Consider the following 20899-nt stretch of genomic DNA (forward strand, 5'->3'; position numbering starts at 1 on the left):
ATTTTGCATTATTACAAATTGGAGTTATTTATTCAACAGTTTAGTGATTCGAACTTAGCAGAGGATTGCAAATAAGAGGATTTGCAAGCAAATTCGTTACAATTGGTGTCAGAAGAGGAATTGTTGAATAAATTCCAGAGGACAACAAGGACATGGCAAAGTTAAGTGAATTGAAGATCCCGCAACTGAAGAAGGAGTTGGAGAACCGTGGATTGAATACAACTGGCATTAAACTCGAACTTCAGGCACGACTACGAGAGGCAATGGAATTAGAAGGAATTGATGTGGAAGAGTATGTCTTTCATCTTGATGGCGAGGAGACAACAAAAATTGAAGAGAAAAACGAATCATCACAGACAATTACCAGCACAGACTTGAACATGATATTGGCTGCAATAACTGCTCAAACATCGACAGTAACATCTAAGATGGAAGCGCAAGAGGCACGTATAACAGAAATGTCATCACAAATATCCACCAACATGTCATCACAACTGGAAGAACAGAAAACGTATATGTCATCACAGATGGAAGAACAGAAGACGTATATGATATCCCAACTGGAATCGCAGGAAACCCGTATAACATCACAATTGGAAGAGCAGAAGGCATATATGGCATCCCAGCTGGAAACACATGAGACACGTATTTCAGAAATGTCGACACAGATTACATCAAAGATGGAAACACAACTGAAAGAGCAAGAGGCGCGTATATCATCAAAACTCGAAGCGCGTATGGACGAGAAAATAACGCAGTTTGAAGAAAAATTCGAGGCAGAGGTGGATGCATTGAGAGGTCGTATACAGGAATTGCAACTTAATCGGCCGACTGCTTCAGCGAGCAATACGAAGGTAAAAACTCCATCTTTTGACGGTTCTCTTCCTTTCCAGGTCTTCAAGCTACAGTTTGAGAAGACCGCAGCAGTGAACAACTGGAATGCGGAAGATAAAGTTGCTGCACTGTTCGTGACATTGAAGGGGCCAGCAGCGGAAATCCTACAGACGATTCCCGAAGGAGAGCGGAACAATTATGAAGCATTGATGGCTGCTGTAGAACGACGGTATGGAAGCGAGCATAGAAAACAGATATTCCAAATTGAGTTGCAAAACCGCTACCAAAAAAGCAAATGAGACATTGCAGGAGTTTGCTTCAGATGTTGAAAGGTTGGCTCATCTTGCAAATGCGGACGCACCCGTGGAATACACTGAAAGGGTAAAAATCCAGAGTTTCATAAATGGCATACGGGACGTGGAAACGAAGCGAGCTACATACGCGAACCCAAAGCCAACATTCGCAGAAACGGTGTCACAAGCTCTGATTCAGGAAACGGCGTCGATTCTGTGTAAGCCAGTTTTCAAAGCACGCCGTGTGGAAGTAGAAAGGCCAGAGTGGGTAGACGCAATATTGGAGGCACTGAAAGGATCGCAAAAGCGAAGTGAAAAAGTTATAAAATGCTTCAAATGCGGGAAGTCCGGTCACATAGCACGTCATTGCGATCTTGGTCTTAATAGTTCCAACAATGTGGGTGGCCGTAAACGCAAAGCTGGAGGAGATGAGCAAGAGCGAGTAAGAGGTAGAGAGCTAGATCCAGCTATTGAATGCCCTGTGATATCTGTGTCGCAAATTGGAAGGAAATCAAGCAGTCTTACCGTCAGAGGGAATGTGGATGGCAAAGAACGAGTACTGACTGTAGATACGGGCGCATCTCATTCCTTGATCCGATCTGACTTGGTCAACAGGAGAGTAAAACCGTTACCTGGAGCAAAGTTGCGTACGGTCACTGGCGACTATAACCAAGTTCAGGGAGAAGTGATATGTGAAGTATTGATTGGGAAGGTCATGGTTCTACACAAATTTGTTGTGGCGGAGATTGTTGATGAAGTTATATTGGGAGTGGATTTCTTGGTTGACCATGACATCAAGATCGATATGCAGAGAAGGGTGATGTGTTATGAGAACCAAGATGTGCCACTTAACTTTAGTTTGGAAAAAGGGTTCAGCAGTAATCGGGTACTGGTGGAGAAGACTCGACGAAGGCCACGAAATTCAAAGGTAAAGGTTGATGGAACAAATGGGCCAAACAAATCAAAACCGAAGGTACCTGTGAGAGAAACACTGGCATTGAAAAGCCCTAACGGACGTACTGAAACGAAGAAAGAATGCAAGGGTGGCTTCAAGCCAAGGCACACTACTGTTGTGAAGCGTCGGAACGATACTGATTATGCAAAGGAAATCCGTCCAGCGCAAGCTCTGCGAAGTAGTTCTTCATTGGTCAAGCAACAGAGTGCGAGGGAACGATCCAGGATAATGAGTAGTAAGATGAAACACAGGTACAACAAGGAAAATAATTCGAAAGGTTTCTTGGCGGGAGATTTGGTACTGTTATACAACCCTCACCGGCGGAAAGGTGTTCCATCCAAATTTCGGTGCAGTTGGGAAGGCCCGTACAAGGTTGTGAAGAAGATCAGTGATACCATCTACCGCATACAAAGCATTGAGAAACCACGGAGTAGAAGAGTGGTACATTTGGCGATGCTAGCAGCGTTTAGATCGAGAGATTTGTCTGATCGGGACGATCAGACTTAGGTGGAGGGCAGTGTCACGGATATTAGCATCCCTAAGCTATACCATCACTAAGGCGATGCTAAGCGATGTTCACGTCAATAATCAAATCATGTATACACATATATAAGGCAGCCGAGAGATGTCACACACAGATGCATTTACTTATACGCCTATGTGTGTGCGAGAGACTGTAAACTACAAACTCACATACATCTGAGAGACGCTGAAAAGTAGAAAATTGTAAACAAGCAGAAACTATATGAGAACTATAAACACTCGAAATAGTTGGTAAGTTCTGGAAATAGAAGGGCCTAGATGTATGCAGCGTAAACTATAAAAGCGGCACAAGCGAGTAAAATGGAATTCAGTTTGATTTGAGTTGTCAAGCAGTTTGATTAAGACGATATCTAGCGAGCAATAGCAGTGTTATTTTGAATAGTAGAGTTTCATTGAGCTATCAATCAGTGTGGTTATTAAGCAAGCTATTCGTTGCACAGTTTGTTATTGTGAAGTACTTTAATAAAGGCCATTTTGCATTATTACAAATTGGAGTTATTTATTCAACAGTTTAGTGATTCGAACTTAGCAGAGGATTGCAAATAAGAGGATTTGCAAGCAAATTCGTTACAATATATTGCATTAACCTCAAAAGCTCTAGATAGCGTATCTGCTACAACATTGGATTCTCCTTTAATGTATTGTATGTCATCAGTAAATTGTGCTATAAATTCCAAGTGTCTCGTTTGTCTAGGACTTCGTTCTGTTTTTGAATTTAAAGCAGTAGTCAAAGGTTTATGGTCCGTATAAACTGTAAATTGTCGTCCTTCCAAAAGATATCTAAAATGTTTTATATTTAAATAAATCGCCAATAATTCCCTATCAAAAGCACTATACTTAATTTCAGTTGGAGAAAGTTTTTTAGAAAAAAATGCAATGGGCTCAATTTTATTATTGTAATTTTGTTGTATAACGCCCCCAATCGCTGTGTTAGATGCATCTACTGTTAAAGATAATTTAGCATCTTTGTTAAAATGATTTAACAATATTGTAGATGCAAATTTATCTTTAATGCATTCAAAAGCTTCATTCGTATTCTCGGCCCATACCAAAGTTTTGTCACGTTTCTTACTTACTTTGTTAATTAGATCATAAATTTTATTTGTAAATTCTGCTAGTTTTGGAATGTATCTATGATAATAATTTACCATACCAATAAATTTCTGTGCCTGCATAACTGATTTTGGACGTTCGAAATTGCGAATAGCTGATACCTTTTCATCGGAAGGTAGAATACCTGTTCCAGATATGTTATGTCCTAAAAAATCTATATTCGTTACACCAAAAGTACATTTACTTGGTTTAATGTTTAAACCGTACTCTGTAAGGCGTTGAAAAAATCTTTTAAATGTTGTTCTTCGTCTGTACTTGCAATAAGTAAGTCGTCGATGTAAGCATATACAAAATCTAAGTCACCTACTACCTCATTTATGAATCGTTGAAAGGTTTGTGCAGAATTTCTAAGTCCGAAAGGCATTCTCATGAATTCAAACATACCGAAAGGAGTTGTAATAGCAGTTTTATAAATATCTTCTTCAGCCATAGGAATTTGGTGATATGCCCTAACTAAATCTAATTTTGAAAATATATTTTTATTATGAAGGTTCATATTAAAATCTTGAATGTGAGGTAAGGGATAACGATCGGGAACAGTTACAATATTCAATCTTCTAAAATCACCACATGGACGCTAATCATTCAACTCTTTTTTAGGTACAAGGTGAAGTGGTGATGCTACTGAAGAATTTGAAGGCCGACAAATGCCTGTTTTAACTAAGAAATCAAACTCCGTTTTCGCGACTTTGTATTTAACCGGATCTAAGCGCCTGGGCTTAGAAAATGGAAGACTACCTTCTGTTACAAGTCGATGTACTATTGTATGTTTAACAGGTTTAGTACAATCTGGCTCTGAAATAAGTGACGGAAACTCTTAATAATTTTGTAAATTTATTGTCAACCACAAATAATTTAGGTAATGGAATATCACAACAGTAGGATACTGTATTAACTAAGAGATTGGTTAATGGATCTACTAAACGTTTATGTTTAATGTCTATAAGAAGACCATATTTACAAAGAAAATCAGCGCCAATTATTGGCTTGGCTATATCCACAATCAAAAATGTAAAGGGAAATTCACGTCTTAAACCTAAATTTACGTTTAAAAGCCTTTTCCCGTAAGTGGCAATAGTTGAGCCATTAGCTGCAGTGAGAATTATGTCTGAACGTTTCGTATGAGGAAATTTAGACGCGGGTAATACCGAAATTTCTGCTCCACTATCAATTAAAAAATTTTGTTTGTTTTCTCTATCAAAAATAAATAAGCGACACGTCGAAAATTCTAAATTTCCGTTGTTCGTCGCTGCAACAACGGAAGAATTGAGTTTGTTGAATCTTTGTTTTTGTTATAAGAACAAGGTTGTTCACATCTTCTGGCATTATTTCCAAATTTGTAGTGAAATCTACACAACGAATTTGGATTATTACGCGAGTTAGAACGATGCCTAAAAGAATTTCTAAAATTATTCCTAGAATTAGAACGCGACCTAGATTTATTCCTATAAACATTTGTTTTAATTTCTGCTAACTCCAAAGAAAGTTTCTGAAAACTTTCACACATTAAAGAAGTGGTTTTAACTAGATTTTCAATAACTAAATTTTGAGCTTTTGTATCTGATATTGTATTTACTGAGAAAACTTTTTTTTATTCATAACTTCAAAAATGTTATCCGCTAATTTTAGTAATTCATTAATATTATTAGAACTTGAACTAGCTAAAATCATACTCAAATTTTTAGGAAGTTTACGCATCCAAATTTTCTTTAAAATATTTTCACTAAAATTTGATCCGGCTAATATAATTAATGAACGATAAAATTCTGATGGTTTACGATCGCCCATCTCAGAATCATTTAAAATTTTATCAAGTTTCGAATTTTCGCTAACTGAGTGTCTTTCTATCAACATTTTTTTAAGTTCAGTAAATTTGTTATTAATGGAGGGATTTTGGATAAAATGCAAAGTAGTTATTATCACTTCCTGCGGAAGTGCTGTAATGATGTGTTCGTATTTAGCGTTTTCTTGTGTAATGTTTTTAGTACTAAATTGTGTTTCGGCATGAATAAACCATGCTTCCGGACAATTAGTCCAAAATTGTGGTAGTTTTACTGAAACTGCCAAAATTTCATTTTGAGTAACATTTGTATATGGATTTGTAATTTGTTGTTGAGAAGTATCATTTGATAAATCTATCAAAGAGTCATTTAAATTATTAGTAAGTGTAAATGTTTGTGTATTATGTTGTGGTGAACGAAACATTTTGAATTAAATAAAAAAAGAGTTCACTAACAAAACAGTAAAATAAACTAGTAATTCTATAAAAAAGGAGTTTACAATAATAATAATATTTATATTTTAATATACATACATAAAAAATATTATTATTCAAACACTTGCGAATATTTATTTATTTATGCAATGGCTTTTGATGATGTCTTCAAATTAATGGTTTTATAAGATTTAGAAAGTTTGCAATGGCTTTGAAAGATTTGCAATGGCTTTGTAAGAGTTTTCGCTCAGTTGTTGCATAATCCACTTTTTAACTGTTGCAGACGTAGAATGTTTAGTACATGTGGGAAAGGGCAAAGTAATTTCGATCACAGTGAACGTGTTCGTATAAGCAAAAAGAAAAAAAAATGTGCCTTGATATTTGAACGTTGGCCCCATTAGAAATTGGCTAACGTAGCGCTTATTGATTTGCTATATGTAATGAAGTTAGAAGAAATGGGCGGGGTTGCATAATCAGCACTTTGCGCACTTAGCGCATTCAATCAAATAAATGGAGAAATAATTTTTTTCTAAATCACGCCTCAAAACGCAACTTACAGTTGTCTTGCAATCCTATTATTATTACCGTTACAAACACACTTCACAAGCTTAACTACCATGATCCCACCTGGGACCAGGAAACAATATGTTTCAGCAGTATTTGACCAAAGCGAAAAACATGTCAGCAAGATGATTTTTAAGATAATACGTCGATACACAAAAGTTGGTTATAGTTATTGCAATCACTGTAACAGGAATCAGTGTAGCAAATCAGCATTATACTTCGGCTAAAATACAAATTTCACACTAATGCTGCATATGTGTCGATTTATTCACAAATTCTTTTTCCTCATTCATCACTGATGTTTTTGGAACTATGTTTCTTAGGCAATGTTCAAATGTTGTGGGCCACACTGAATCTAAGCAATTATTAATAAATTGCTGCTTGTGTTGTTGGTAATATTGTGTTGGCGCTTGCGGGCTTTTTGTAACTCATTAACAGTTTTATCAATTCGGTATATAGATTTAAGGCAGGATCGCCAAATGTAGTTATTGAAACCACGTTTTTATTTTATAGTAAAACTTTAAATTATATTTTTTAAAAAAGCCTAAAAGTATGCGTCAAATTCTTTCTTTATTTTTTTACAACAATAAACATTTTTGAAAATTGAAAATCAATATTGAAACTTAAAATATTGATAATACATTTAAAAATTAAAAAAGTTCAAAGTAACTAAAATACAAAGTTAAATAAAGATAATAAGAACCCTATAGTTGTTAACGCTTGTTGCCACAGAAATATGTATGTAAAACTTTTTGTTTAGTCAATGCCTAGAGGCGAATATTTATTAATTAAAATGCAATTTCATACACTTATCAGCAAGTTGACAAACAATGATATATTATCAAATTCGTTTATATACGATCTTTTTTGCTGACATACTCAACACACTTCGAAGGATCAGTTGGGAATAACTCTTGGCATTTGGTCATCAGACGCTTAAGCCCTTGTATGTACTTGCGTTGAGTTTCATCATTCATTACATGTGCGACATTTTTCGAGAAAATTTTTTCACGCCCAGTACGTGCATGTATACCAACCATAGTAACGCCAATAGGCCATGGTGCGTTACCAATAGCCATTTCTAGATACGCATCACTAGCAGTGATGTAATCACGATTGAGCAAATGTTTACAAATATCTCGTAAACTATCCAATATATCTTCGGGTAAAGTATGATGCTTCAGCTTGCGAAATAGAGGCTTTACATATTCCCTCGTTTGTGTAAAAATAACACGCGCCATCTTCGATTTGGTCGACATTTTCTCTTGTTTGGAATATGTGGCAATTTGATCATTCCACAATTTCAGCAAAAACGTCAACAACGTTATTATAACATCCATATCATACTCTTTATTACCGCGACCCATTTTCACTGCGCTCGTTTTTATACTTTCCCACGATACTGTCTCATCTAATTCGGCTAAATCAGACTTTTGCTCTTCCTTTGCATTGGGCGTGTTGGCAAACATTTCTTGTAGATAAGCTTGATCGACTTGCTCCATAGCCTCTTGGAAATCATTACGGAAGCCACGGTTCGATTCTGGCTGTGTTATTTCACATTGGCGCAAGCGATGAAACGCATCTCCCTCAGACTCACCAAAAATGAGAATGGGTTCGCCTCGTTCACGTAAGCGCCGTATAACTTCTGAACGCGGTAGAATATTCTGTCCTTCCGATACATAGCTGTAGTGGCCTTCGGGCGTCTGATCCTCTTCTTGGTTTTCCTCCTTCTTGTAACCCACTTTTTGAAGGATCTCTTCGGTGTTTTTAGCTATTAGTTCGCCACGCTTAAAATATTTTTTCTTATCATCCACAAGGTGCCTTTCCTCAAGCAATTTTCGTTTTCTGGCTATTTCGGCCTTTAAAATGTCCATTTTTGCAAGAAATGCGATTTTATTTTGCCAAAAAGTGTTTATTTACTATTACCTATTACAAAATTTTGTTTATTTCGGTCACCGTAAACGTCAACTGAAGCCCAACAGCTGTTGATTTAACAGTAGTGTCCGTATAATCAGCCAACCTAATAAAACCGCACTGCTTTTTTTTAGCGCACGAAAACAACCGGCTTTTTTTTCCTAACCGAAATAAGCATACGTTGCGACAATGTAAAGCATGTGTGCAAACGTCAAATCTAAATGTCACGCAGAACAAAAATTGGAAATCGAGTTAGGTTTTCAAGCTCTCATACAAGTTGTATGTGCATGAGACATTTTTGACAGTAAATAACTTGCGTGCGTTTATACTAGGTTGACTTGTAAGGCGTAGTAAAGAGTTTGGCACCAAAATATTTCTCGCGTTCCAATAAAGCGTGATTCAGATTCCGCTAAAAATTTAACATACAACAATGCGATCCATATGATCAAGTACAAAATCGGGAATGCAAGAACATCTTGTACTTCTTAAAAAATTGAATAAAAAAAAGAGAAATAACTCCTAAAATTAAAAAAATATTCGAAATTTTAGAACTAAATTTCCCGGACGCATAGAGAAAGCCACAAAATATAACTCTGGGTGGACTTTACACTGGTTACACGACCCAAAGTAGGCAATTATTGTAAGTTTTTCCGCTTTCGGTTTCGTTATCATGGATCCAAAGCGCTCCTTTTAACAAATCTCCCGATATTTTGCCATCAAACAGTTTGCAACGTCCGAGATTTTTTCTCCAGTGTTTCTCGAGTTGTCCTCAGCGGTTTTGGGTTTGAACGAGTGTTAGAAGTTGTGAGCTAAAATAAAGAATTAACAAAGATGCAACAGTTGGTTGTAAATAACTTTTGAAAATCTGTCGAAATAAATTTTTTTTTTTTTTTGTTAATTCTATATGATGGCATGACTCCCTTAATACATGTCCAAAAATTTTGGGAATGATACGAAAGACACGTTTTGCACCCAGGATCTTTTAAATTGGCTTTATTTGAATTTTTCCAATAAAATACAAACATAAATTTTAATTGGTTCTTACAACTTCAGTAATACTGTCACTACTTTCTTTTTCTATTCTCTTATTTCATTTATTTACATCTAATTTGGTTGTTTTCACTTACACCGGCAAATTATTTTGTGGTCAAAAGACCCATCAAAGCATACATATATATATATATTTATTTGTTTACTTATCATTAATATCTTAACATATCTTAGATGGTAGATTTCCATAAGTTGATGTACTTTAAGAGACAATAGTCTCACATCAAAGAGGATAGATATAATAAGAGCCGTCACTAGTTATTTTTTAGGCATTTACTCGATGTAAACTGTGAGGTAGTCGCTACTTTTTTTTTGGGGAAGATGTTTATAAATGTTTTCTATACATTTTCATGGTGTATTTGTGTTTATTTTTCGGACTGTATTTAATTAATTATTTGATTCTCTTTCCAAAAATCATGTTTGCATAAATTGTCAACATCGCATGGATAAATGGGAGGCAATTCAAAAATTCCCCTCATAAAATAAAAGTAGCGACTACCTCACAGTTTACGTCGAGTAAATGCCTAAAAAATAACGAGTGACGACTCTTATTATATCTATCCTCTTTTCTCACATGTGCAAAATTAATGAAATAAATGCCGTCTTCCAGTGAGTATTACAGCTCCGGCTCACGCTCAATTCTCACGGGAATGATCTGGATCATTGAGAGACTTGAGAAGCAGATGTCGTGAAATTTTCGCACACGTGAAATGTGATAGGCCGATGCCTCCGCTGTTTTTCATTTAACTCATACGGTGAAAGGCTAAGCAACGACGCCTATTTCTGAAAAAGTAGGTTTATTAAAGGCAGCGTTGCCAAACTAAAAATAAGTTATTTACAAATTATCTGGCTCACAAATTGAACCAGACTTCTATCTGGATTTATCTGGCTCAAATCGTTGTTGTTGCATTTACATGCAAAATTATTTATCTAGCTCAGGTTTTTGCAACCGGATGATGGCAAATCTTGAAACTTACGCGAATCCAAAGCAGACTGTCAATACGAGTTCGAAAATGTGGAGAGGAGCCAAACGAATGTTGTAATTTATTACCACATTTTGATTCTCCATCTCTTTTTACGATTCCTACGCCATTGCGTGCAGATCTTCAAACCAATTTAACGGCCAGGGTTAAGGAAGTGTAATTTGGCCTTTAAACCTAACGCCATAGTCGTAACTACACGCATATCCATAACCATCTCCAATGTGATCGATTAATGGTGCCTTAACCTAAAAATCGTGAAAATTTCATAAAAATGAAAAAAAAAAACGCAAAAAATTACAAACGTATTCCTCATTACAAACGTATTATCCAAAACAATGAATAAAATCTACAAAAAGTTATTAAATTCACCAACTTATATATTTTTAAGTTATGGATATGGCGAGAAACCAAAAACCAATTGGTTGGCTATAATATGGTTATGGCGTTAGCGTTATGGTATGGCACCATTAATCGATTACATTGATTTCCATAAGGTAGGTTCGATCAGCTGTTTTATCTGGTTATGGTTTTATGGTTATAAGTCACCATTAATTACACCTTAAGTAAGTTAAATTAGCTCTTAAGGAAGTTTAATTAACCCTTTAGGCCTAGTAGGAAATTTGTCTTATTTACCCCACTGTGCATATTAGGACCGTTTAGTGAAACGTCAAAATTTTTAAGTATGCAAGAGTTTGTGCAAAATATATATAGAAATAATTTGCCAAAATAATAAATTCCGGAGGAAAAACATTAAAAATGCCTAAGAAAATGGGAATAAACTCGAAAGCAGTAGAAGCGCGCGAGCGGAAGCAAGCAGATAAACAGGCGAAGAATGCCAAAGCTGCAAAGGAAGCTGAGGATCGCCTGTGGCAAGACAATGATAGAAATTTGGCAAAAAAACAACAGCGTAAGGAAGAAGAGGAAAAGAAGCGCGCCGAGGCGGTAAGACGGAAGGCGGAGGCAAAAGTTGGTACAAAATTGGTTATCCCATATAAAAACACTAATCATTTGCATATCCTAACAACGCAGGCCCTCCTCGACCAAGAGATGTCCTCTATAAAAACTCAAGGAAAACTACCCTTAGCTAAAATACATAGGCAGCAAATTTTAGAAGAATTGGAGAAAAAGCAACGTGCCATTGATGCTATCAATGCCGCTAAACCACAAGCTGGAGCACGAGTTGTACTGCCAGAGCCGATTATTGAAGAGAACTTGAATCGTGTAATGGCAGAGGTTGAAGTGGCAACGAATGTAGATCAGGCCTTAGCGGTGCTGAGGTAATATATACATTTATGGCGATAACATCCAATTCACGTTAATATTAATTTCAGCGTAAAAGATGATGAAGAAGATAAACATCCTGAAAAGCGTATGCGTTCTGCTTATAAGGCCTTTGAGACAGCAAATATGCCACGAATCAAAGCAGAAAATCCATCGCTTCGTTTGTCTCAATGGAAGCAAATTCTCATGAAAGAGTGGAACAAATCACCTGAGAATCCATTTAATCAAGCACGCTGACGAGTAGGCTACTAAACAATCGGCATATGTTTAATTTGACTGATTGGCTGGACCTGGATTGATTATGGAGTATAATGATTTGTCTGGCTATCTCCAGGCTAGCGTTTACGGTTTTATTCATTTGGTTTATAGTTGCTGTGAATATAAAACATCGGAATAGTTTTATTGTGAATGCTTTAATCCTTAGTTTACATTATTTTACTTTAAAAATTTTGTTTCAAATATATACTACACATGAACGTAACTTACGCCCACATGCAGAATGGCAAGTCTAATTTTAACTCAGTTTTAATTGTGTAGTTTGTCAAAAAAGTACGTGTTAAACCTTTCATGAGAAGCTAACTCTGCCGCTCTGCAAGGCTTAAGTAGGTTCATTCCATATAAAAAAAAATTTGAAAATTGTTTTACCCTCCCTTTTTTGACCGTAAAATAGTGTGGTTTTCTTTAATGCTTGGAACTCGGGATTTGAATGCAGTATATAACAGTCGAGAGTAAAACGAGAAAAAAGAACATTCATGCTTTTGGAAAGATATATCAAATATGAGTAGGATTAAGAATACAAATTTTTATACCCCAACAACTTTCAACTGCTTGTGCTTTTTTTTACTTCAAATGGCTGTGTTCTCAGGTGCCGTATTTCCTCATAATGTTTGCAGATATGCCTTCTTAAGCCCCTGGGAGGTGTGGGTTCTTCAATCAGATGCCTTTTGGGATGCCCAGGTTTTTGGGTATTCAACAGAAACTATTCAGCATTTCATTTCTCTCCCTAATGGGAAGTACTCTCTTCTCACTGTGTAGTTGGTGTTCTTGGGACATAAGAATACAGCCCGTAGCGGTTCTAAAAGCGGTATTTCGACAGGCCTATATTTTCTTCCAGTGAGTAACCTTTTAGGCTTGGCGACGATATCGGGGACGCTTGGCATGCAATCGGCCGGCCAGTTGCTTTGTAAGTGTTAATGAGCGTTTCTTTGTGTTTATCCCAGACCTGTTAAATTTGAATTAGCATTAGTAATCAATTAATTAGATGCCTATTTTAATGGCCAATGATTATTTCAATTGTTTTCCGTAAAAAGCAATGACTAATTGATTACATTAGAAAAAAAAAAAAAAAAAAAATCATGATTTTTTCCGATTATTGAAAAAAAAAAAAATCAAAAATAATCAAAAGTAATCAAAAAGGCGAAAAATTCTCGTTTGTTGCATGCACGGAATAATTTCTACATACAAGTACATTTTAGATGCAATATTAAATCGTAACCGCTTATCGAGGCAAATATACACATGCAACATATAGGGCGAATGGTATATGAGCGTTGATCTAAACATATTCTCCGGTAAGTATATACACGTGCATAATTTGCTACACTCATTATGTATATAAAATAATAACGATCTTCTATGGTTCATCCTTAAGTCAAGCCAATTTTGTTTTGTATACAAAATTAATATATCCACTAATGTGGATTACTTTATGGCTATGCACTGATTGTTTTGTACATACAAGTACATTGGAGTATGTACCGGTATATCGTCAGCGCTTATCTAGGCATATGGGTACTTATGGCTTATTTGCTGCAACGTCGGCATAACTCAAAAAACATGAATTTTGAGTTAATAACATATAAACGTACCCAATATCATGATCTATGTTGTATAAAAAAATTTTCGTGATCAGTTAAAAATTTAGCACGTGGTATAAAAATGAAAATATGCTTTTATATGCGCAACATAAAAATGTAAGGCGCGACAACCTCCGAAGAGATCTAAGGCCGAGCTTCTCTTCCAATTTGCGTCGTGCTCCTCTTGATTTTCCCTACAAATTGGTCGGACGGGACCTACATGTTTTAAGCCGACTCCGAACGGCATCTGCAAGGCAGATGAGTTTTCACTGAGAGCTTTTCATGGCAGAAATACACCCGGAGCGCTTGCCAAACACTGCCGAGGGGCGACCCCGCTTACAAAAATTTTCTTCTAATTGAAATACTTTATTTCTAAAATTTTGATGTTGCTTTGCCCGGGAGTTGAACCCAGGGCATACGGTGTGATAGGCGGAGCACGCTACCATCACACCACGGTGGCCGCCTGCGCAACATATGGCAGTTAAAATCTTTGAATGGCTCTCCTGGAAAATTGTGTTTTTTGAGTTATGACGACGTTGCAGCAAATGAGCGATATGTATGTACATACCCACCTACAAATTATCGTGTCTATAAGTGTTTCCGATGAATACCTGGGGAGTGCGTATTGTTTTATGACAAAACGATATGATCAAACAATATGTATGAGTAATACTACTTAGGTTGATGGTTGATAGCTTCACTTCCAACTGGAGCGATCCTCTAAGTTGTCATTCATCATCATGATTAGTTGTCTAACAAAAGGTTGTTATATCCCAGATAAATTTATTAACATATGTCCATGTACATTAGATTAAAACTTTTTATTTCCTTATGATTACGTCTAGGATATTTTCTACAACATCTTAAGTTTTGCATAGTGAGCTATATTTTTAGTATTAATAACGGAAATTACAGAAAAGTGAGGTTTCGTCCCAATCTAATGTACATGCTCAATAGTACAGTTAGCTCTAGTAATTTCGTGTTATTTTTTATTATTCTTATGTATATGTGTTTTTGTTACTGTAACGAATTTAGCGCAATTCCCCTAATGTATTTAAATAAAAATAAATAAATGTAAGGCGCGATAACCTCCGAAGAGATCTAAGGCCGAGCTTCTCTTCCAATTTGCGTCGTGCTCCTCTTGATTTTCCCTACAAATTGGCCGGACGGGACCTACATGTTTTTTTATGCCGACTCCGAACGGCATCTGCAAAGCAGATGAGTTTTCACTGAGAGCTTTTCATGGCAGAAATACACCCGGAGTGCTTGCCAAACACTGCCGAGGGGCGACCCCGCTTAGAAAAATTTTCTTCTAATTGAAAAATCTTATTTCTAAAATTTTGATGTTGCTTTGCCCGGGAGTTGAACCCAGGGCATACGGTGTGATAGGCGGAGCACGCTACCATCACACCACGGTGGCCGCCCCTAATCTATTTGCAACCTTCTAATAACGTTCGAATCACTAAACTGTTGAATAAATAACTCCACTATTCAATAATGCAAAATGGCCTTTATTCAAGTAATTCACAATACTACTAATTCTCGGAAGATAGCGTCCTTAAATCAAACTTAATACTGATTCTCAGCTTTACCTCCTTTTATACTCTGTGATTTCTCGTTCGCATACTTCTAGGCGCTTCTATTTCTAGAATTTACTAGCAGCTATAAAATTACCAGCTATAACATAACTACAGATGCACGTTATAGCTTCTCATATGCGCGTGTGTATGTGAGTGATACACAGATAATTGCCTATTTTTGGGAGCATCTCAGATAAGATATATGCGTATATATGTGTAGACATAATGATTGATTCGTTTATGCAGATACAAGTCATGATGGAATTATATATGTGTGTGAATTGTGGATACAAGTGACTGCCTGCTTTATTGTTGTTGTGGCTTCATTTACTTAGCTTCAGACTAGTGATGTGAGTATCACTTAGTGCCACCAATATTCGTCACATTATATGAAATTAACATTGCCAAACTAACGATATTTCGATGGATTTCAAAACTTAAAAGAAAGTAAAATAAGAGGTATTTATGTATATTCATTATCTAAAAGTAGTTTTAGTCATTATAACAAATTTGCATTTGCTTTCAATAAAGTTAAGGTTTCGAATGAAACGTCCGACAAAGACTGACGCCTTGGAGCATCTATAATTCCTGCAAAGGAAAATAGTCGCTCAACAGGAGCAGAAGAAGTTAAAGGCGTGTTGAAGAGTTTTGCAGTTTCTTTCAACGCGCTTCGTGTTTTCCAAATTGTCCATGCTAGTACATGAACTACACAGATAGTACAGCTCATTTTGTACCAAATTTTTCAGCCCACCTTTTGTTGGAGAACATTGCCCCACACTGGCGATGATATGAAACCGATATTACTTAAATAAATAAAAATATGACAAACATTGATTACAAAACAAACAGTGCATAGCCATAAAGTAATCCAAATTAGTCGATATATTAATTTTGTTTACAAAACAAAATTGGCTTGACTTAAGGATGAACCATAGAGGATCGTTATTATTTTGTATAAATAATGAGTGTAGCAAATTATGCACGTGTATATACTTACCAGAGAATATGTTTAGATCAACGCTCATATACCATTCGCCCTATATGTTGCATGTGTATATTTGCCTCGATTACGGTTACGATTTAATATTGCATCCTAAAATGTACTTGTAAGTAGAAATTATTCCGTGCATCCGACAAACTTGAATGTTTCTTACAACAAAGCGGAAAAATAATAAAAAAAAAAATTATGATTTTTTACGATTATTGAAAAAAATCAAAAGTAATCAAAAAAGCCCTTTTTTTTGGATTTTTTTCAATTACTTTTGATTATTTTTTTAATCAATTGAAAAGTAATCATTTACGTCCTAAATTGCATTGATGCCTGCCGACCTGACAAATAATTTACGGTCCACATTTTGAGACTTGGAGGAAGAGAGGACCTTTCCAAGTCTTGAAGTAACGGGCCGTGGTTGACTGCATCTAAAGATTTTGGTGTTAAGCGCGGTGGTAGTGCTATGTAGTTTTCGTAATCCATGCTGATGATTGGCAAGACGCAAGTTTGCAGTAAAATAGGGAAGCAGCATGTCTTCAAATGTCTTGGCCACTGACGATAGGAGAGATATCGAGCGATGGTATCTTATCATGCCCTTCTAGATTAACCGAATGAGATATTGTGTGCGCAATCTCTTTACAGTGCTTACGGAGATGTGCGCAGGTAACTGAATCCCTCAGCTCCTTAATCTGGTAGCTCTTTGATAAGGGTCTACTGCTTTTGAGGGTTTCACTTTCTTGATGGCACCTTATTTATCTCGCTTCCTGGGAAAATCGACTACACCCAGCGGGTTAGGGGGTCAGAAAATACCCGCGGTAGGAATGCCTGTCGTAAGAGGCGACTAAAATACCAGATTCAAGGGCCTGTGTAGCGCAACCGTTCAGGTTACCAGCGCAATATATAGCTTCTCCAAACCCAATTGTCAATCTGACCTAAAGGCGGCGCATCCTGTTTCACTAACAGACGAGGCTCTGGCGACCCCAAGCTCCTCGTGGAACTTGCGGGTGGGGAGGGAGGGATGGCCTGAAGGTTTAATGTGGGCACATAAATCGTTCCGAGATGGTCGGGATAGCACCTTAATAGTGTTGTGTTACCGGAGCGTACCGGATCTGTATCCGGCAAAGGACCATCACATCGATAACACTCCGAAAAGAATTCGGGGAGCAACCTTATCGCAACAACAACAACAACAACAACTATTACCTATCGATTCCAATATTTCCATTTAAGATGGGGACATAACAACTAGTCAATCACTGTCACCTGCGTCGGTCGATGCTAGCACTTGCACTAGCCACCTACCCATACTTCTCACTCTAGAGCGGCATGCCGATTTGATTACTGATTACTGATTCTACTGATGTTCGTTCGCAGGGAGAACGCAAGTATCGCAAAATGATCAATTTGGTATCGCCTCATACCATTTATACCAGCTGGTAGAGTCCCGAATATCGGACCACATTTCGTACCTTAAGCTATATTCTAAGCGAAAAAACGCGACCTAGTGCGATGGCGTAACCCGCGAGATCCCCAAATACGGGAGCTAAATGCGGTGTAGATGGTCACAAACGATTAAAAAGGGGAAGAGCATCTGAAAAGCTGCAACCCATCTGCTAGTGCTGGTACTCTCCGGTCAATCGTGAAGGGTTTATGAAACCCGAAAAAACGACAAAATATCAATTGCTTTTGGCTACAAAAATTTCTCGAGAAAAAAAATTAGACACCTGCGAAGCGTGGGATTTGTTGAGAGGCTCCTGCATTGCTCGGAACAACTGTAACAACTGGTTCATGTCCTAGGATGGGATTAACATCCATCGCGTCATGCCCACCAGGAAGTTCCCTCCACAGTAAATCGGTGCTTAAAGTGACTACCGGGTAGTTCACGTTCACATTCTCCACCAAAGCCAATACAAGGAGATTTTTCTTATAACTCTGAGAGATCTTTTCCTAGAGAAAGTGAACCGAGGAAACAGGAAGGGTGCAGTACCGCTGCTAAAACTTGGGAAACTAGGTAGTAAGTAAGAATCATTTCCACCGATATCTCTGCTGTCGTCAGTAACGAATACACTTTATACAACTGTTCTTCTTAACTATACCGCGAGCCTCCCATTGGCTAATCGGCAGTGTGGCTTTCGTAAAGTATATAATGGAACCCCTCCATAAATGGCTTGTGACACGGTCAATAAAGACAACCTACTCCAGGATCCCTAGTCTAAAGAGGTGGAACGCCAACTATCTGAATGGCATATACATACATGTCTCTAGTGTTTAGAAAAAGAAGGTTGGTATCCTATCTTCACTTCCTTGAAATCACCATAGTTCCCGAGATGGTTGGGCTAGCACCTTAATGGTGCTGTTACCTGAGCGTACCGGATCTATATCCGGCAAAACACCATTACATCTGTAACACTCCGCAAAGCCTTCGGGGAATAACCTTATCGCTACAACAACAACAACAACATAAAGATGGCTGTACTAAAATGGCAACGAGCCCGGGTCTTTCGAAATATGAGTTACCTCCATTCCTCTTCAGTTGTTTTCACATCGTACATTAATATTATGCTGATAACTGGCACTAGAGCGAAGAAACGACTGGCCTTGTTAGACGGCCAGAACCGTTTAAACCATTGAGCGCAACTGAATGATAGCAAAAGCGTCTCTAGGAACAAAATTGTACTATGAAGTGGTTGTATTAGCTACTCCAGCAGCTGTAGCTCCGGATCTGAACAAGAACATATCATAGAGGAGATCCGTAGTGATAGTATTTCTTATGCTCTGTTAGAAGCTACGCCGGGAACAAGAACTCCAAACGAAATGCCTTTTGTAGTGGAACGAGAGCAAAATAACAAATTTAATGCTATTAGCTCTGTTGGGCATTGTGATGCAGAGCTTGGTTTTTTCTCCTATTTCTCCAACAAGAGAATGAGATGATGTGGCGTTGTTATGTTGTTGTTTTCGTACTTGTGGTTTAATTTCTCGGTCTTTAAATTGTTGTTTAGCTTCTTGTTTTGTTGTTATTATTATTGCATTGGGACTCTTATGTACATCTGCTCCCTCTTTGTATTGCAAGTTGTTATAGATGTGTAGTAGCGCGAGAAAAGACAAAGTTCTGCTAGCAATGCCCAACCGGGCAAATGGCATTACATTTTTCTTTTGCTCTACAAAAAGCATTTCGTTTGGAGTTTTTATTCTGCTAGTTGTTCCTTCTAGAGCACTACGTAGCTCATAGCAGAGCCATCAATTTTTTCTGCTACGACTCTGCTCATGCTCTGTTCATGTTCAGAGCCGGATTAATAGAAAAAAAAACTGGTAAGGAAGGTTAAGTTCGGGTGTAACCAAACATTACATACTCAGCTGCGAGCTTAGCTGCGTTGGTTTCGTAGATGGTTTATAAGTGGTTTTTAATTCCATATTACATACGTTTGGGAAATATCGACCAAATTGTAGACAAAGGGTGACGATTTTTGGAACGATTTTCCTTCATCCTTTGTCAAATAAGGGAAAATCACCATGTACGAAAACGAACCTAGGGTAATTCTGGAATGTGTTTGTATGACATGGGTATCAAATGAAAGGTATTAAAGAGTATTTTAAAACGGAGTGGGCTTTCGTTCTATAGGTGGACGCCTTTTCGAGATATCGCCATAAAGGTGGATCAGGGGTGACTCTAGAATGTGTTTGTACGATATGGGTATAAAATTAATGGTATTAGTGAGGGTTTTAAAAGGGACTGGCTCTTAGTTGTATACGTGAAGGCGTTTTCGAGATATCGACAAAAATGTGGACCAGGGAGAATGGTAAGTGTCACACCCATTTTACAAAGTTTTTTTCTAAAGTTTTAGTTAGCATCAAAAAAACAATCCAATCACCATGTTTCATCCCTTTTTTCGTATTTGGTATAGAATTATGGAATTTTTTTCATTTTTCGAAATTTTCGATATCGAAAAAGTGGGTATAGTCGGATTTCGCCCATTTTTAATACCAAGACAAAGTGAGTTCAGATAAGTACGTGAACTAAGTTTAGTAAAGTTATATCGATTTTTGCTCAAGTTATCGTGTTAACGGCCGAGCGGAAGGACAGACGGTTGACAGTGTATAAAAACTGGGCGTGGCTTCAACCGATTTCGCCCATTTTCACAGAAAACAGTTATCGTCATAGAAGCTATGCCCTTACCTTACAAGGATTGGTAAATTTTTGTTCGACTTATGGCATTAAAAGTATTCCAGACAAATTAAATGAAAAAGAGCGGAGCCACGCCCATTTTGAAATTTTCTTTTATTTTTCTATTTTGTCACACCATATCATTACTGGAGTTGAATGTTGAGATAATTTACTTATATACTGTAAAGATATTACATTTTTTGTTAAAATTTGACTTTTAAAATTTTTTTGTTTAAAAAGTGGGCGTGTTCATTATCAGATCTTGCTAATTTGTATTTAGAACACATAGGAGTGACGTTCCTGCCAAATTTCTTCATAATATCTTCAACGACTGCCAAATTACAGCTTGCAAAACTTTCAAATTACCTTCATTTTAAAGTCGGCGGTGCCACCCACAAAGTCAAAAATTTTACTGATTTTCTATTCTGCGTCATAAGATCAACCCACCTACCAAGTTTTATCGCTTTAACCGTCTTTGGTAATGAATAATCGCACTTTTTCGGTTTTTAGAAATTTTCGATATCGAAAAAGTGGGCGTGGTTATAGTCCGATTTCGTTCATTTTA

At 37.1% G+C, this 20899-nt stretch overlaps 3 protein-coding genes across 3 annotated transcripts in view; 1 reads left to right on the forward strand and 2 right to left on the reverse strand.

The window, feature by feature from the left end:
* LOC137238139 (chaoptin) overlaps positions 1-6905 on the reverse strand; it is a 102380-nt gene extending 95475 nt beyond the window's left edge. Inside the window, exon 1 of the mRNA XM_067762789.1 lies at positions 6581-6905. The gene's annotated coding sequence lies outside the window, so the exon portion shown is untranslated. The remainder of the gene's footprint in view (positions 1-6580) is intronic.
* A 111-nt stretch (positions 6906-7016) lies between these two features.
* On the reverse strand, positions 7017-8510 carry Prp18 (pre-mRNA processing factor 18). Its single transcript, XM_067762794.1, has one exon. The coding sequence runs from the start codon at positions 8389-8391 to the stop codon at positions 7369-7371; it is 1023 nt and encodes a 340-aa protein (XP_067618895.1). The 5' UTR covers positions 8392-8510; the 3' UTR covers positions 7017-7368.
* A 2580-nt stretch (positions 8511-11090) lies between these two features.
* LOC137244886 (coiled-coil domain-containing protein 124) lies at positions 11091-12257 on the forward strand. The gene is made up of 3 exons (XM_067774594.1): positions 11091-11430; positions 11494-11741; positions 11796-12257. Exons 1-3 carry the CDS (start codon positions 11221-11223, stop codon positions 11980-11982), a joined length of 645 nt encoding a protein of 214 aa, XP_067630695.1. The 5' UTR covers positions 11091-11220; the 3' UTR covers positions 11983-12257.
* Positions 12258-20899: the final 8642 nt, after the last annotated feature.

This window comes from Eurosta solidaginis, chromosome 1 (genome assembly GCF_040869045.1).
Source record: "Eurosta solidaginis isolate ZX-2024a chromosome 1, ASM4086904v1, whole genome shotgun sequence".
NCBI lineage: Eukaryota > Metazoa > Arthropoda > Insecta > Diptera > Tephritidae > Eurosta > Eurosta solidaginis.

Bases quoted from the DNA above. Each gene is read 5' to 3' on its own strand.
- LOC137244886 (XM_067774594.1), top strand. From the start codon at position 11,221: ATGCCTAAGAAAATGGGAATAAACTCGAAAGCAGTAGAAGCGCGCGAG. The intron at 11,431-11,493 runs GTTGGTACAAAA...CTAACAACGCAG, and splicing joins GACGGAAGGCGGAGGCAAAA to GCCCTCCTCGACCAAGAGAT. The intron at 11,742-11,795 runs GTAATATATACA...TATTAATTTCAG, and splicing joins CAGGCCTTAGCGGTGCTGAG to CGTAAAAGATGATGAAGAAG.
- Prp18 (XM_067762794.1), bottom strand. From the start codon at position 8,391: ATGGACATTTTAAAGGCCGAAATAGCCAGAAAACGAAAATTGCTTGAG.